The sequence below is a fragment of the Chiroxiphia lanceolata genome, chromosome W (assembly GCF_009829145.1).
Source record: "Chiroxiphia lanceolata isolate bChiLan1 chromosome W, bChiLan1.pri, whole genome shotgun sequence".
NCBI lineage: Eukaryota > Metazoa > Chordata > Aves > Passeriformes > Pipridae > Chiroxiphia > Chiroxiphia lanceolata.
Genome location: NC_045670.1, coordinates 11,119,499 through 11,134,468, shown reverse-complemented (window position 1 = coordinate 11,134,468; position 14,970 = coordinate 11,119,499). Strand labels below are relative to the sequence as shown.

Sequence of the window (14,970 nt, the reverse complement as noted above, 5' to 3'; positions counted from 1 at the left end):
GAGAGGCTCAGCATTGGGGCTGAGCCAAGAGATGGGCCGGAGGAGGAGGCCCGGAGCTCGGGAGAAGAATCCCAGGCGAAATTGGAGACAGGCCAAGAGCTCGGGAGTTGCCTGCTGAAGCTGAGCGGGGGCAGCCGAAAACTGACTTGGAGGACGCTTGATAAACTGAACTACACTGCACTGCAGCAGCCTACGAACCGAGGTATGAGATCGAGAGGGAGAGATCACACAGCAAACGGAGGAGCAAGGACTCAAAGCTACTTTCTTGGACTTCGTGAGGAGAAAGACTGCAACAAACAGGCGGAGCTTGGTGAGGGGGGAGCGTTCGGGCCCAGAACACTCCCATGAGAGAGAGAGAGAGACTGGTTATATATCAGCCTTGAAAGGCTCTTCCTGGACTAAAGTTAAAGGGAGGGGCTAAAAGGACTGACAGAAATGTAAATATATATATATAGTTGCTTTTAGTTTGTACACTATATTTATTTGTGTAAATAAATGTATATACTTTCCCCTTCCCCTGTAGAAGCCTCTGGCCTGAAAGTTTCTCTCCAGTGTCAGGATAAATTGTGGGAAGGGGTGGGGGGAAGCCTGGAAATTGGATTTTGGATTTCTAATGTGGCTCAACTGCCACAAATCCATTATCAACACCTTTCCTACCTCTTCTATAGGATAGGATCAGAGTTGTACCTAAGACTCTGCAGTATTCTTTTTCCACAGTTCTTCTCATCAAACCCTCTATACCGGATTCCTTCTGTTACCAAAAAACCTATAAGGTGGTTTGTACTTTCTCTAATTGGCTACCGAAAACAGAAGGCAAGCCTGACAACCAGATTCACCCCAAAGAAACAGCACAAGTACACATCAAATTCTTTCCCGAGAGCTCTACAGATGGAATCCTGTACTCTCCTGCTGCCAAGGTACATCCTGTGGAGCCCAGAGCACACCAGCCTGCTACACAGGAAATTACCATAAAAGTGGTCTGTGTCAATTCTTTTAAGTTGTTCTGAGACCAAGACATGACAAGGGGTAAGGGAGAGGAATGTACCTAAATTAAATGTGGCTGAAATGCTTATGAAACCAAAGGATAACCAACAAATGCTTAAAAAGAAGTGTTTAAAGAAGTAAATAGGAGAGTCCCATTTCAGGATATGAAATCATTGGTGCTAGTCCTGCACCAATGCTACCATCTCACCTCTCACATGGCCACGTTTCCCACGGTCTGAAGGCCTGTCTCCTTGATTGTTGCCCACTCCATTCTCTTCAGCTCTAACTGCGGAGAGAGGACAGCTTAAGAGACTCATACATGAGACAGTATAGCCATCTGCTTAACCTTAATCTCAAAAGAAAAGGCAAGATTTTAAAGTCAGTAGGTTAATACATCTCAGTCACCCTTCTTCTTTGGAGCCTAGCTACAAGCAAGTTATGTTTACCTTGCACTAGACAATTAGGAAGTGTAAGTGTAGAAGACCCTTCTGGAAGAGTTATTACAAGGAGATGAGGATTTATTTCTCTTAAGAAAGCTTTCCTGCCTAGAAAGAGGCATCTATCCCAGAGACAGTTTTAGATGTTTTCTCCTCCCACATTCCAGAGAAGTTGACTCCCTGGGTACAAGAGAAGATGAGTTCTTGCAGACATATCTGAAGACCCCATGGCGAGGGGGGTCGGGGACGATAAAAGCCCAAGAAGAACAGGGGGGGTGTCTTTCTTAGGCCTGGTGCAGTTTTTGTACCGAGATGTTAAGTGTTCTTGACTTTGGAAATAAATTCTCCTAAATCCTTCCACTGTCTGGTATTTTGGGGGTACCTGCATGCATTTAACCTTTACAGGAAGCAAAATATCTAATAAGAGGGAAATGTCCCTCAGCAGACGCACTTCATTTGGGTTGGGTTTTTCGGGGGGAGAAAGGCAGTGTTTTGCAGCCTACACTAATAATTATGGTCTCACCTCTTTAATGAGGTAGGAAATAAAGCTGCCTCATACTATGCTTTCTCAATAACAGGTTGAATGGCAACAGTGAAAGAATAACCAAGAACACCAACTCTTCTGTCTGCCAATACCACATATCCCTGTACAACCAGGGAAACTCAAAAGAACTCTCCTCTGTATTTAAATCAGAGGGATAACAACAGAGTGAAGATGAGGCATTAGAAAAGCACTGCACCTTAACTATTTAATGGAAAACTCCCGAGGAAGTACTCCAAAAGATAGCTGGTTCTTTGAGGGAAAAAAAAGACTGGTCACTTAAAACACTGCTGAAATTTTGCCCTGCACAACTTTTCCTAATGGCAGCAACAAAACCATTAATGCCTGGACTGGGAAGAGATATCAAGATTTGGTAACGACCTGAAAAAATCTTTAATTCCAGTTTACAAAAAGAGACAAGCAGCATCTGGTTCTGGAAAAAATTTTGCCCCTCACTTTTATTTTGATGGATCTGATTTCAATGTTTCTAAGCATAGTTGTAAGTTTTATTACTATTTTTTCCTATCTTTGTCATTATTCTACAAAGATTCACAATGTCTTCACTGGCACAATACTTGAAGATTTTCCAATAATTAATTAGAAGAGTTGGCTAATATTGTAAATATTTTTCCTGCTTTTAAGTGAAAAGTTAAACATACTTTTTTTATTCTGGTTTCTCTGCTCATCTGTCAGTGTTGTGTATGGCCCTTACAGGCAATGTATATAGCTTTGATACTGCTGATAAAACTTAAGCGAAAAAAGCAATGTGCATCCAATGGTGATCTAATGTGATGTTACCTACCTTGGAAACATCAGTTTTCTTTTGTACAATGCATTATTGCACCTGTATAAGCTGTAGAAAAAATTTAAATGTTTCAATCCACAAAGAACTTTCTGTGTTGTAGAAACTCACCTTTGGTTGGCTTATGAGTAACATATGCTAGAGAGTAATAATGATCCCAGTCTTTTCATTCCCCTTATAAAAAGATGAGAACATCTTCAGGTTCTCCCACTCATAAAAGGAGATGTAATCAAAGCTGGATAATTTTTTCATTAAAAGAAAAAAAAGTGTATCAGCTGTGCAACAACATATTTGCTTTTCAAGCAGTCTTACAAAGAGTCAATTATAAAACTTAGAAAAAGAACAGCAATTTGTACAAGATCAATCAATCAATCAAAAAAGGACAGAAATTTAAATCGAGTGTCTCTGAATAAACACAGACCATCCCAAAACCAAGTCACATTGACACATCGAGCATACCTGTTGCATAAACACGTTATGATCCCTTTCAGCGCTGAGCTATAGCTTGGACAGACTTTATTCCATTAAGCATTTGCTCCTTACTCAGTCAGTTTCAGCTGCAAGAAAAGTTTCTGAATCTTTAAAAATGAACCCCTGTACGTACACTCTCGGTCATGGCTGCCTCCTCTTCCCCGTCTGTTGGAACTTCCCCATCTGCGGCTCATTTCTCTGTCCCCTCGTTTCTCTCTGTTCTCTTTGTTTTCCAAACCTTCCTTTCCAAGGCTTTTCTTCTTTCCCCCTACAGTCTCCCAAGAAGTCTATTTGGATAGAAGTAGATACAAAAATCAAAAAGGAAGAGACAGCTCTCAGTGCATACTTCTACCTCACAGCCCTCCAGCTCATGGGAAAAAACCAGATATTTGCATAACATCACATATGTAAAACTTGCAAGCTACATTCACACAAATAGAAACATAAGCTGTATTTTTGGAAAGAGATGAAAAAAACAAGTTTTAAAAGTTGGATTTTCTTATGGAATGTGAGAATCCCAAATATTTCTGGCTATAATGGCCTTTTACTAGTTCAAGGAAGCCTAGATACCACCACAACACAGAAAATCTGCAAAGCAAGCAACAGTTTCCCTCTCAACTACCTCCATAAATCTAGCAAGGGAGCATGTACAGATCTATCCTTTTCTCCAAAGGAAATGAAAAAATGCTTATAAGCATCATTGAACAAGAGACTGCTGAGAGTAAGTACATGACTCGGGGTAACCATTATCCAGATGTACTAGAATTCAAGTACCAAGAGATAGAATGACAAAACAATAACTTGGGAAGACTGGAGCTTTAGCTTTAATATTAAACTCCATCTTTAAAATAAATTCAGGGATCATATCAGTTCTGTAGAAGTTGAAAATAAAACAACTAAAACACTCTCCAAGAATAGCACAGCAACTCATATATTATACAATTGCATGGTTAGTCTATTGAGCCATTAGATGCAAAGGAAAGAAGAAAGGTATTATTTGTAAACCATTAAGATGGCAGATAGGTTTATGTATATGTCCCCATCTCTAGGAGTTTATAGTCTAGGTAAGATATTTGAGTGGTAAATTTGCATACACAAATGAGGTGGCACTACATAAAACCATAACCTCTGACAGGCACCTGCAACCAACAAAAAAGGTTAGTTATCAATACTTTCAGGTTCTGTCCTATCTCAGAAAATCACAGAATATCCTGAGTTGGAAGGGACTCACAAGGACCATCGTGTCCAACTCTTAAATGAATGGCCCATACAGGGGTTGAACCCACAACCTTGGCATTATTAGCACCATGCTCTAACCAACTGACCTAATCTCAGGGTCAAGGTGAAGCGCAGACAGCACAGATTAGAAGTAGAAAACTACATATTTGAGCAACACCACGTTATTTGTGAGGCAGAAAACTATGTAACTGTATTACACACTAAAACACTTCTAAAGTTTTAGACATTTCACAGAAGAAAAAAATATACCTGCACTGACAACTGAAGAACCAAGTTATATAGTTCAGAATGCACTACTATTTCACTGATGGGCATGATGCCAAAAGATCTTCAACCATTTTAACAAATACCCAAAACTGGATGAGTCTACAAAGCTTAAGAGGAAGCAGTCTCTCCTTAGTAAGGTTTTACATGACTTGGGAAGGATCAGTAAAAGAATGTCTATGAAAGCATTGGATCCATGCTTTCCCAAAATATAATTTTGAGGAAAACCTCAAAAAGTTGGTCATGTCCTTTGAGATACAGTATGGTGCTACCTTTGGGCACAGAAATCCATCATAGACTATTGAAACCATCTCTTTTTGTAAGGGAGTTAACTGATTACAATTTCAGTTGAGGATGCCTGAGACAACCCAAATGACAACTGTGGGCCTGACCTTCAAAAATATGTAACAGAAGCCTTCTTGCTGACCTGATCTTAGATGGAAAGAAGAATAATCTGAAAGGTCCCTTTTGTTCTATCTTGAAAGGTTTAGGAAGTAACACATGGCCAGGTATAAAATGGATCTTATACCTGTAGGAAGTTAAATGAATAGAAGTCTTGACCAAAGAAACACGCCCTACTCTACTCTCATCCGCAAGTCTCTGTCTATCCAAAACCAGACTGACGCAACTGTTGCAAGTCTTCACGAAGACTAACAGTCACACAGCATAAAGCCTTAAAGATCACAGCATTAAAAAAAAAAAAACCAAAAATGGCAGAGTACCAAAGAAATTATAAATAGACATTCTAGCTACCACTCCTTGTTCTTTTAATTCCTCAATTTGGATAGACTCTTTTTCTTCCAAATGAGGTAAAAAAACCTTCTAGAATATCAAAGTAGAGTGAAACTAGAAAAAGAGATTTGGGAATCTGCATTCAGAACTAGTACCACCTCTGCTTCCAACCTTACATCAAATCCACAGTTAAAATGTTCTGGAGTATAATGGTCTTCAAGTTAGAGGCCCACAAATTTGCATAAAGAAGAATAAATTTATTCACACTCTGATGTGGACCCCTTCTAATTAATACTCCTTCCTTCTTGAACCTTTCAAGTTCTCTGTATTTGTTCGAGTTGCATTTTGTCTACAAAGTGCAGTGGGTTCAGAGGGACTTGTCAAAAGAGCAGAACATATTGATATGTTCCTTCTAATTGATGAGTTCAGGAAGTTTCTTCCCTGTCATTGCTTAGAAAAAATTTGCTGAAGAAAGCATTTAAAACTCTCTATCAATCAGAAAACTATTTTAACTAGAAAATGGCAAATACAAGAAGTACAAGAGAACACAAAACCATCACATTACCACCACAGATTTAATCAAGATGAGATGCTCTCTTCTATTCCCAACTTGCCAATTTGCTCAGTATCATATATTTCTGTGTTCTAGATGACCTCACCTCTGATAAATGAAAAGGAGATAGGAAAGAAAGTCCCCTCAGTCAGAACACTATACGTTCTAGATTTAAGGTGTGTGGGGGTAGGTTTCCTCGATAACAATAAGACAGACTACACATCCTAACAAATCACAGGAACTACTGAATATTCAACATTAAGAAAGGAAATCCAGGTTTCTTTCCCAATTTAGATGAGATGGAATCTAGTATACTGTCTTGGACAAACTGTAGGAAGTCCCTCCAGCAAAAGCTTCAACTGCAACAAGATATTTTCCTGGTATCTCTTGGGATAGAAAATTACTCAGTGCAACATTCTAAGTGACATTATTTGTTGGTATTGTTGCCATGGGATTTAGGTGCTGAAAAAATCTCCCGGAGCAGTTAATTAGGGGTGAGATAAGAAAGGGTTTATTTTGTCAAGGCTAAAGATGTTACAAGATGCGTGCCGGTTGTGCCTGAGATGTTACATTTTATAATACCATCCATCCAATCCCAGATGTGTCCACCCTGTGGCCTTTACTCTGTTCTGCCCCGGGTCCACCCCCTTAAAATGAGTCTGGGGGCTTTTTGGGACCCCCTGTTCATCCCATCTTCCTCCTCATCAGAGCACAAAGGGTACATAGTTACCCAGTTTTTGACCGTGTTCTGTGGTTTAGGTCCTGATATGCTGTTCTACCAACAATCTAGGTCTTGCCTTGACAAAAGACTAAACATTTCTATTGGATTCAGGAGTGGGATTGATATGGGGAGCATAGAATGGGGTAAGAGGGTTAAGGAATGTGTAAACAAGGGTGCTACAGAAAAAGGGATGTAAGGGAGGTTGCTTTTAGAGTCTACTTCCACTACTTATAAAACTTACAAGTCTTACAAATATTAGAAAAATAAAAAAACATTAGGGGCTTAAGGCATCAGTATATACACATTGTTTAGTCTCCTCTTTCTGGTTTTGAATGAAGTCATGCAAATGCGCAACAGTGAATGGATACTTGTATCCTCTTCTGCTATTAGTAGCATTGTCAATGCAACTTTCAGATGTGGAAACCTCCTCCAACTTCAATACTGGCAATGCACACCTACAGCAGTTGCACAACTTAAAATATCTGCCTGCCCTTTAGGTTTATAAAGATTGTCCTTTGTGGCAAACACTTAGACTCAGGTCTCATGGTTGTGAGGTTCTACAAACATTGCAGCAAAAAACAGACCTGTGTCTGACAGAGCAATGATTTCTGCTGCAGTTAAAATTGTTGCATGTAAATGAAAGCCAAAAGATTCTGCAAGAGACCAGTTAAACACCCTCAATGTTTTCAAGGTTCAGCCTACTCTAAGGTATTCATGAAGTAGAAAAGTTGCCCTGATCTCCATTTCCTTCAAAAGAATTTGGAGACATGGAAATTGAAAGCTTCCAAAATATGACTTTCTCAATCACTTCTAAGAAGTAGAAACAGAAAGAATGGTTTAATAGGAAAGTAAAACCTTACCGTGTCTGAAATTCCTTCCAGCAATATGTTAATTGCTCTGTTCATGTCCCCATTACAATCATGTAGTGCCACTATGCACTCATCCTGGTTTTTCCCCGTCACTTCCATAAGCTGGCAGTAAGAGTCAGATATATTAAAATATCCAAATTATCTTCATAAGAAAACAAGAGTTAGTACCACCACAGATTCCAAAAAAGTGCATAGCTACTGTGTCAGAGTAAAATAAAATACTAAATAAAGGTAAACACAAATTAAATGATAATCAAGAAAGCACTCTTTCACTTTTTTTTCCCCTTTAACATTATGCTTGGAGATTTCCTATGCAGAACTTAATTCTTATCCTTCCCACCAGCACAGCTACAGGCACTGTTGATGAGGGTACTTTGGCTTCAGGAAGTACAAGACTTCACTTCTGGCACATCAATAAAACAAGTTTATAACAACAAAAAGTACTTAATGCTTCAGAGGAGGTTTTACAAAGAAAAAGTAAAGACATTTGCTTGTCTGCTGCATGAATGCATTCAAGATAATTCTCCTTCTGGGTGTACTCCTCAGTTCTTTGTGAGTGGTGATGTGTTCACTAGGACAAAATCACCAATATCCACAGAAGAACAGGGACACAGATTCTCAATACTGCTTGAATTAATGGTCTCAGCCATAACTGGGTAAAGGAAGTTTGAGCATTTACACTCAGAAAACTCATCACGGTAGAGGAAATGGTGTGAGATTTCATTTTCACGGTGTAATTTATCATTTTAATGCATACACACATCTGGGAGGTCAGATGTTTTTTTAAATAATACTTAAATTTACCTTTAAGCTATGATTCTATGATTTTTACTTTTCCTGAAAAACAGACAGTATATTGGCAAACTCAGTTTACAAAGGTGACATTTTTCCCATGTGCATGTACATGTGGACAAGTTGAATGCACACTCTATTCTGACAATCATTAAGCATCAGGACCATACTAAAGAGATATAGTCTGGAAGAGATTAGCACAGATGAGTTTTGGTTTAAAAACCACCAAAGGAAAATACACCAGTATAACTATATAGTAATAGCTATATTGCCACACAGATTCTTGAAAACGGACTTTACAGTGCAGTAAGATCACCTTTTTCTAGTTAAACTTCTGTCCTTCATCTAAATCAGAAACAGATGCTCTAGCTCCAAAACACAAGTCAGTTTTGTTGCAGGGCATAAAAACTCTGTACCATAAGAAACATACTTGTTTCACTTTATCTTCAAAATCTGCATCATTCTTATCATAGATCATCTGAGCAAAGCGAATCTGTTCTGCTGTTGCCTGAAAAACAAATACATCCAATAAAGTTCACAAAAATAAACTATATTTTTTAGAAGTATCTCCTAGTTATCACAGAGTATTCTGGGTGTGAAGGGACGTATGAGGATCATCAAAGTCCAACTCCTGGCCCTGCACAAGACACCCCAACAATCCCACCATGTGCCTGAGAGTGTTGTCCAAACGCTTCTTGAACTCAGAGAAGCTTGGTGCTGTGACCACTGCCCTGGGGAGCCTGTTCCAGTGCTCAACCACTCTCTGGGGGAAGAACATTTTTCTAATATCCAACCTAAACCTCCCCTAACACAACTTCAGGCCATTCCCTCAGGTCCTGTCACTGGTCACTAGAGAGTGTCCCTTTATTTTTTTCTCTCAAGGTTCTCAAAAAGAACATACACAACGAGCACAGAGGTGCTACAGGGAAGGGATTAATATCTCCTCTATGCCCATTTCATAGTTAAAAAGTTAACTAAAACAGAAGTAATTTCAACATGTTCCAACATGTTGGAACCACAGTTAAAGGTCACCACATAGAGAAGACAACCACATAATGAAATAGAATTTACCACAGAAACTTGCACTTTGATATTACTTTTATTTAGTATCTACCACTGCAGAGATAGAGTTCTATCATAACAAACTGGCAATGGCATTTCTAAATTAAACATATCTGATGATGCCTGCTCACATCACCTTCTGTGACTCTCCCAACAACCACTTGACTGTAGTTTTATGAGCACTTAAAGAGGTTGAGTCATGCCTCAAGATTCTGCTTGTGAATGGTTGCACTTATTTTCTTTATAACTGAATACCAGTCTCTGAAAACTGCTAAAGAATCTTGCTATTGATGAAATATTTGGTGCTTCTGTGACGTTTCTGGACAACAAAGCCATGCTGGCAACTTCTCCAACAGCTGAAATACTAAAATGGATGGATGCAGTAAAGAGACATAAACCCAAATAGGTTATGGTTGCCCCAGAGGAAAAAAATTCTAAAGCACTAATGTCACATCATACAGGCCACTCATCATAGTGCAGCATCTGCAGCCTACTTGAACTGTACTCCCATGAAAATACCATATGCTACATAAACCTGGACCTCATTTGATTTCTGCTCAAACAGAAGAGGTTCATGCTAGAGAAGGTTGATACTGAAGAGAGCCAGGACCCAAAATGTGAGTTGATGTGCTGCAGAAGACTTCATTATTGAGAAGGGTACCACATCATCCCCTGAAATTCTTGACAGAAAGGATTCATCCTGGGCAGTCTCACTTCACAGGATACACACATGAAATTCTGTGCCTCATGAGTTCAGACTTTGTCAGTTTCAAACTGCTTCGCTTTTGGAGTTTACCACAAATGCAAGCTCTAGAGGAGGTCTCCAAGTGTAAATCCTGAGAAGAGTCTAAAAAAATTACTCCATCATACAACATCAGCTACTTATTTGCTGAGAAGTTACTGCAGCTGTCCCAGTTCCTTGAGGGAAATGATACTTGCTTTCCTCAATGTCCCAAGACAATTAGATAAGTACTTCACATTTTCAAAGTGTCATGTTGACAGCTTCCTATGTCACTCGGTAACACAGAGAGCCTGCTCTGGAGTTTCCTGTGCCAGTCCTGATGCCACCCTCCAGCAGAGAGCAAAAATAAAAGGTCTGCTGGTTTCAGAAATTAAATCCTCTTGATCCATCTTCTTGCTCTGACTTCAGCCTCCTCATGCCCACAGCAACTTTTTAGTTAGTGAAAAGATATCCAGAATAAAAACATTCAATGTAATTTCTGTACAGACATGACAGAATATTTGACCAGAAACAGGAAACCATTAAGATTCCTTTTTCCATAAACCAATTTTTTCAAGTCCATGTTAGAAGAGAAAAATATACAAACTTTATAACACTTTTAAATGAGTAACAATATCTTTAGTTTTCCTGTGTAAGGAGAAAGCTTAGAAACACAGTCAGGTGCAGTATTACTAACATTTGTGCCAGTGGATTGCACACAAATAGAACTGAAGATTCAGAAGAAAAAAAAAAAACAACAAAACCCCACAAGATGTATTTACTACACAAATACCAAATCAGTGTCAAAAAAATTTGTTTGTTTTTTTTCCAGTGAGTGTTTCTTCTTTGTTTTTAAGGCACCATTGTTACAAGTGACTTCCTAGTATCCTATAAAAGAGTATAATTAAGTTTCAATTGCAACTAAGAAAATGGTAGCATTTTAAGACAGCTAAAACTTTACTCAAGCTTACAAGATAATCTTTGCAGCATAACAGAGTGAAGGAAATTTTTAACAACTTCGAACTACCAGAAAACAGAAATGTGCAAAACACAAAGTGACAGTAATAGGCCCAGATCTTATAATAAAATGGTATGTTTATTATCCAGAAACAATGAAAAAGAACTGTGATGTAATTTCTTAAAAAACTTAAATTATGATCAATGTGATTATGACAATGAAATCTCCATTTGAGAAAGCAATATCATTCTACATTCAAAAAATGAATCAGTGGTAATTGAACAGTAAAATCCCACATTTTTGTTAACCTGTAAAGCATAAGGAGGGAGGTCCATCTGATATCTTAACAATTAAACTACATGGTGCACTAAAACATAACTGTTGTATATTAAATAACCATCTTTTCCACTGAAATGACTAAACCAATATCTACTATGCTAGAGGTAGAATAAGTGGACAAAGTGCAGTAAAAGGTCTGTAAGACAATGCTTAAAATCAATAAATCACATCAGTTGACAAGGTCCCCTAGTGATACTCAGTGCAACCTCCCACTGAGAGCGTGTCCCATCAGAGAAGCGACTTGGGGCCAGACAGAGATCCCACAACCTCTCTAATCCATGCCCGTGTTCATGGTTGATATGGTTTGAAGCTGGCTCCCTGCCAAGTCTCCAAACCTTACCACAAGAAGTGTTGTCATTCCCCCCCCCCAAACCTCAGGGAGAAGAGGGAGAAAAAACAACTAAGAAAACCCGAAATGAGAGAGAGACAGTTAAAGTGATATATATAAATATATTTACACTTATGTTACAATTATATACAATTGAAATATATACAATTTCACAAGGGAAAGGGAAGGGGGGAAGGGAAAAGGAGCAAAACCAAAATAAAATATATATATCTCCCAATTAGTAGCCCAATATCTATCCACTAAAAGAGTTAGCAAAGAAATATCTCACTACTCTCCTTGGGACAACCGAGAGTCGCTCTGGAACAATCGCCGGCAACCTCCGCCTCCCAAGGTCGACAAGGTCTTACCAGACCTCGCTCCCCAACACGGCAGACTCAACAGCAGGGAACCTGCACCTCCAAGCCGCCGGAAGGAAAGAGAGCGAAGGCCTTTCCTCCTTTCTTATTATAGTCTGGCTTACGTAAAAATCGTAGGGAATACTGGGTAAAATCTGGGCCCTTCCTTGATTACAAACTGGTCACCAAGGAAGGCCTAGCCCAAACTACCACAATGGTAAACAATTTTTTCCTTTCAACAGCTGGAATTTCCAGTGTTCAAACTTGTGCAGTTGTCTCTGAGGCTGGCTTCACCTAGTTTAACCTTTTCTATACCCTTTCATGAGGTATCTGAATAGAAGACACAACCTGGTCTTGCCTTCTTAGCGATGACCAAATCCAGTTCCCTCAGCCACCACTCATTCATCCTGTGCTCCAGCCTCTCAACCATTTTCACAGCTCCTCACTGGACTTGCTCCCATTTGCCAATGTCTGCCTTGTGCCAGGGAACCCAAAACTGGACAGAGTACTCCACTGCTGTCTTGCAAACATCAAAAAAGGAGAACCCATCACTTCTGTCAATCTGTTCGTTATACCTCCTGCAGACTTACTTGTTATAAAGCAAAAACAAATTCAACTTTATCTATTGAAAGTCACTTTCTAAACCCACACATTAGCATGAATCATCACTATGCAAAGCACTGTAACACAAGGAGATAAGGGCTTGAGGTCACATAATATTGTACAAAACAGAAGAACCCCTTAATGTTAAAGATCAGTCTAGAAAATAAGACGATTTCCCAGGGGAGCACCTCTAGATTGAGAACTGAGGCAATTCTTGAGGGGAGACCTCATCACAGTCTACAACTTCCTCATGAGGGGAAGAGGGGGGCAGGCACTGATCTCTTCTCTGTGGTGACCAGTGACAGGACCCAAGGGAATGGCCTGAAGTTGTGTCAGGGGAGGTTTAGGTTGGATATTAGAAAAAGGTTCTTCACCCAGGGGGTGGTTGGGTGCTGGAACAGGCTCCCCAGGGAAGTAGTCACAGCCCAAAACCTGCCAGAACTCAAGGAGCATTTGGACAATGCTCTCAGGCACACTGTGTGATTCTTGGGGATGATCCTGTGCAGGGCCAGGAGTTGAACTTTGATGATCCTTGTGGGTCCTTTCCAACTCAGCATGTTCTGTGATTCTGTGTGAATTGAATATAAATTTGAGAAGTACCTAACAAGAGAATAATGAGTTGCCAGGAGCAGAGACATTTTGCACTCTGTAACACAGGCAAGCACACAACTTTGCTGCTGAGAACCAAGACGATGAAGTAAGATCTTAATTTCAATCTCTCAGATACTCAAAATAATTTCAGTCTGCTAGTGAAAACCCATCTTCATTTCACTTTCTGAAGGCACTGCACAAGAAGTTTAGGATTTTGTGATTTGCAAATATGCTGCATCATGCTATAGAACACAACATGCATCTAACAAAACTTTTCCCGCCCACCCGAATTCCTTAATTGACCAGAAATCTTCTAGTATCATGAAGCTGGCATATGAAAGAGCTGAGCTCTAAAGACACTAAGGTCACAGGACAGAAATCCTGACAGGGACAGGCATAGAATTCCTCACTATCAATAAATGTTGCTGAAGAACGCAAAGCTCCTCCAGAGACAAGAATACAGGGACAACTTAATGCTGTGCTGGATAACTAAGCAATTAAAGCAAGATATCAAACATAGTCTTCCAAATTAGACCGTGATATCCCCCCCACCTTTTCTCAGTTTTTACTGACTTACAGAAGAAAAGCATATCATTGCATGCTCACTTTAAACTCAAAGAAGATTATATGGTAGCACATACCTGTACTACTTGTTTCTGTGGTTGTGTTGGCTGTGTGGTTGAAATTTGCATTTTGTCCCGAGTGCCCCGGGTGCGTTCACTGCTCACTGAAGTCATCATATACAGTATATACAAAGCAATGTATGTACAAAATAGAAAATCTGAAAGGAAAAAAAAGAGTTAAGGCAGGGTACTGATTTGATACCCATATAACATACAAATGTAGTAGCTTGAACTCTTCCTGCCTTTACCACAAACTCTATACAGAGACTCCTGAGAAAGTAGCTTTAATACACTATTATTGAATTTATTGAAATCTTTACAGTAAAGGAGGAAATAAAGTAAATAAAAAGTATTTTTGTCAGCTGACTGGGATCTGTCTAGACCTCTACTTCCAGACAACATCAAAATCTCACAGGTTTTCCCAGTTATTTAACATATAGACTTTTCTATCTGCTACTCGACTGAAATTCTAGCTCCAGTTGTATCACTCCTTAAATTTCTTTAATGTCTGCTGTCTTGTTTTGATGCCTGGAATTTAACCACTCTCATACCCACTCAGAATGCTAACACAGAAGTCACATTCATAAACTAGACTGTTCCTTTCTTGTCTATCATTAAACTGCTTTCCTGCACATATACATGAGGTCATGGTCAATGCCCACTCTACTTCTTACCTCTCATTTATAAGAGAAATTATGATCCTGAATTAGAGAACTATACCTCTATGTATTGGGTCTGGCTGAGCTGCAGTTCATTTCCCCACAGTAGCCCTCACAGTGCTGTGCTTTGCATTGGTAGCTAGAAGGGTGTTGATAACACACCGGTGTTTTGGCTACTGCTGAGCACAGCATCAGCACTGTAACATTCCTTCCTTAGTTGAGGGCAAGATCCTGAGAGGGGACCCAAGTAGGTCAGCTGACCCAAACTGACCAAAGGGATATTCCAGACCATAGGACGTCAGCTCAGATATAAAAGCTGAGGCAA

The 14,970-nt window shown here is 39.5% G+C and overlaps 1 protein-coding gene across 1 annotated transcript in view; it reads right to left on the bottom strand.

Moving 5' to 3' along the window:
- LOC116780027 (ubiquitin-associated protein 2-like) overlaps window positions 1-14,103 on the bottom strand; it is a 136,390-nt gene extending 122,287 nt beyond the window's left edge. Inside the window, exons 1-5 of the mRNA XM_032674529.1 lie at window positions 14,005-14,103; window positions 8,836-8,913; window positions 7,605-7,715; window positions 3,369-3,522; window positions 1,193-1,270 (exon numbers count right to left, since the gene is read on the bottom strand). Coding sequence (XP_032530420.1) covers window positions 1,193-1,270; window positions 3,369-3,522; window positions 7,605-7,715; window positions 8,836-8,913; window positions 14,005-14,103 — 520 coding nt within the window. The remainder of the gene's footprint in view (window positions 1-1,192; window positions 1,271-3,368; window positions 3,523-7,604; window positions 7,716-8,835; window positions 8,914-14,004) is intronic.
- Between the last annotated feature and the right edge of the window lie 867 nt (window positions 14,104-14,970).